This window comes from Elephantulus edwardii, unplaced genomic scaffold (genome assembly GCF_000299155.1).
Source record: "Elephantulus edwardii isolate Elephantulus edwardi_28Jun2011 unplaced genomic scaffold, EleEdw1.0 scaffold00380, whole genome shotgun sequence".
Classification (NCBI taxonomy): domain Eukaryota; kingdom Metazoa; phylum Chordata; class Mammalia; order Macroscelidea; family Macroscelididae; genus Elephantulus; species Elephantulus edwardii.
The window spans coordinates 1675261-1678231 of NW_006400130.1; the positions used below are offsets into that span (position 1 = coordinate 1675261).

The following is a 2971-nucleotide window of genomic DNA, read 5'->3' on the forward strand; positions in this document are numbered from 1 at the left end:
CAGGTAAGATATCTTTTTAATTTTTTTAATTTTATATTGTTTTGCATACAAATTCGTATACACTATGTTTCATACTTTCCTTCATTCACATTGTGTTTCATACAATCATTCTTACATACTTTGTTTTAAAAAATCAATCAACATTAACCTCTGCCCACACATAAGATGCCTTTTGATAGATATTATATGATACATAATAAATATCCTGATATAGCTATGATATGATATGATATATGATGATATGATATGTGGGATGAGGTATAGAAAAAATATCCTTTTGAATGTCAATGATCTTGAGCATCTTCTCATCAATGCACAGGAAACAAATATACTTAAAAATTCAAGTGAATTATACACAAGTCAAAACACAAAAGTTTTATAAGCTTCACCTCATACATTATCTCAATGCACAGCAGTATGTTCTCTTTAACCAAGTCATGCAACTCCCCATCCCCAGTACTCATATGAAATTGTATGTGTATAGTGAAGAACTACACCCAAGCCAAGAAGCCCCAGCAGTGATATTTGCATTAACTTGTATTAACACAGATAGTTAATACCATAGTTATACCAAGGTCTCCACTATTTACAGTTTGTGGATCTTGCAGAATATAGTCTCCATTTTGCTTTTGATATAAGGCCTATTGAGAGGTAAGGTGTTTATGAATAAAAAAAATTTTAGTAGCATGGTGGAAGCCTGTGACAATCTCCCTATATCAGACAGTTCTTTTTAGGTTATAAAATATACCAGTAGCTTTCTGGTTAGAATCACTTTATACCACAGAAGTAAAAACTTAAAATGTGTTTTAATTCTAACTGCAGAGAAAGATTTCATTGTCCTATTCTTTTTGGAATTTTGGCTTTGCAAAAGTTGTTTATAGATTTTTACTGACATCTTCTTAATTGATCATTATGTATGCTCAAGCTTAGGATTTTAAATGCTTGGTATATTATGCAAAATTGAGTTTTCTTAAGAGCTTGATTTCAAATAAGACTAATTCCACATCCTCCACTCATCACAGACTCACCCACATAAGATAGTAAGTAATGAATCTTTTCAAGTTATAATTAAATTTTCTTACACATGTTCCTATTATAAAAACAACAAATGTTTGTCATAAAAATTTATATAATAAAAAAGTCTTTAAAAGTTATAATAAAACTGCCCTAAAAGGTTCCATATTACTATGTTGTATAAATGTCAGGCATATTTATAAACCTACTAATGTGAGCATGAAACAAGATAGGACAGGGTTCAGGTCTGTTGCTCATAGGGTTTTATGTTTCATACTCATTGACACCTAACAGCAAAACTATGTAAGCTTACCTAAATCATAACCACTTATTTGATTTGTTTTAACAATGATTAATAAATATGCTGGTTCTAGGAAAAAATATTTCTGTTATGTATATAAAAATATGCAGAGTGGATTATATTTGAGGGTAGGGGGTGGGGTTTGGGGAGGTGTGGGGGGGATTGTGTACCAATGAGGGAGTTTTTCTTTTGCTTTTCAAGGAGAGGAGCAAACGGGGGAGGGGGGGAGGTGTTTGTGTGGGGAGAAGGGTGCAACAATGAATGAATGGAATTCCAAAATCTCTGTAGATGTTCATTGAAATGAAAAATAAACAAACTAAATTTAAAAAAATATGATATAACAAAAGGGTGTCAAGATTGTCCTCCTTTTTCAAATAACAAATTGCCCATTACTGAATCTTCTTTTCCACCAGTTCCAGAAGAAACCTCAGAACATGTTTCTCTACAGAATTCTAGAAAGAAGGCATAGTTCCTTCAGTTTCTGATCTCTAACAATAAGCCCGACTTTAAGGGAGCATGTGACTATGATGATCAGAAAAATAACAACAGTAGTAGTAATAATACTGTTAGATATTGCAAAGTGATTACAAATCATTTGTCTAACAGTAGACTTTTACATGGATCCTTCTAATATTTTCACCTTCTCCTCTCAAGCAAATGTTGCTTTGCCCCTAAAGAGAGATTTTCCTTCTGGGAGGATGATCAACGTTAGGTAAATATTTGTACAGAAAAATTCTCCTGAGTCTAGTCTGCTTCTGTGCAATTAACTATCTCTGAAAATCCACCAGGGGGTCAACTATGGGCTGGTTCTGACTCTCTGGTACACAACAACAACAATTTATATGCTCAGTGTTAAAACACAAAATTTCTGATAATAACTTTTTATGAGTTGGACAGCTGCTAAAGTGAAAAATAGGAACAGCAAAATCAAAGATAACTGATAATTTTTCTCTTCACCTCTTGTTTTTTGTGTCCAGAATCAGACATTGCTGACTTTGATGGCCAAAGCTCTCTCCTGTATAGATTCAATCAGAAGCTAATGAGTACACTCAAAGATGTGATTTCTCTGAAATTCAAGAGCATGCTAGGAGACGGAGTTCTTTTCCATGGAGAAGGTCAGCGTGGAGACCACATCACCCTGGAGCTCCAGACAGGAAGGCTTTCCCTGTATCTCAATTTGGGTAGGTTCAACCTTTTTTTCTTGCCCACAATGGACTGCAGAGAACTACTTTATATATACCTTGATGATCCCTTATGTGACTCAGGTACTCAAAGACAGTCACTAACACATACTTGTCATCTGCATTACTTTAGAAAACATACCATTTCACTTCTGAAATAGCCTCTGGAAACTCTATGAATGTGGAGAAACAATAAAAGTTATACGAGTGTTCAGGTCTTTTATTTATAGGGTTGTTATGAGTCTTCTATGACTCGACAGCTCTTTTTTTTAGTTAAATTTTATTAATTTTAATGAACATTTATAGATATTTTGGGTTTTCATTCATTCATTGTTGCACTATTTTCTCTACCTTTCTCCCCAGTTCATTCTTCCCCCCCCCCTTGAAAGTCTGTCTTAATTGTCCAATTGCCACAGTGCTTGTCAAAGCCAGTTCTGATTAATCTACTTTGTCAGTGTGTCCTTTGCCATTCCCT

At 34.1% G+C, this 2971-nt stretch overlaps 1 protein-coding gene across 1 annotated transcript in view; it reads left to right on the forward strand.

Annotated features, from left to right (window-relative positions):
- Positions 1-2971, forward strand: part of CNTNAP5 (contactin associated protein-like 5) — a gene marked incomplete at its 3' end in the record, with an annotated part of 476754 nt that overhangs the window by 408414 nt on the left and 65369 nt on the right. Inside the window, exon 5 of the mRNA XM_006902200.1 lies at positions 2293-2496. Within this exon, the coding sequence (XP_006902262.1) occupies positions 2293-2496 (204 nt within the window). The remainder of the gene's footprint in view (positions 1-2292; positions 2497-2971) is intronic.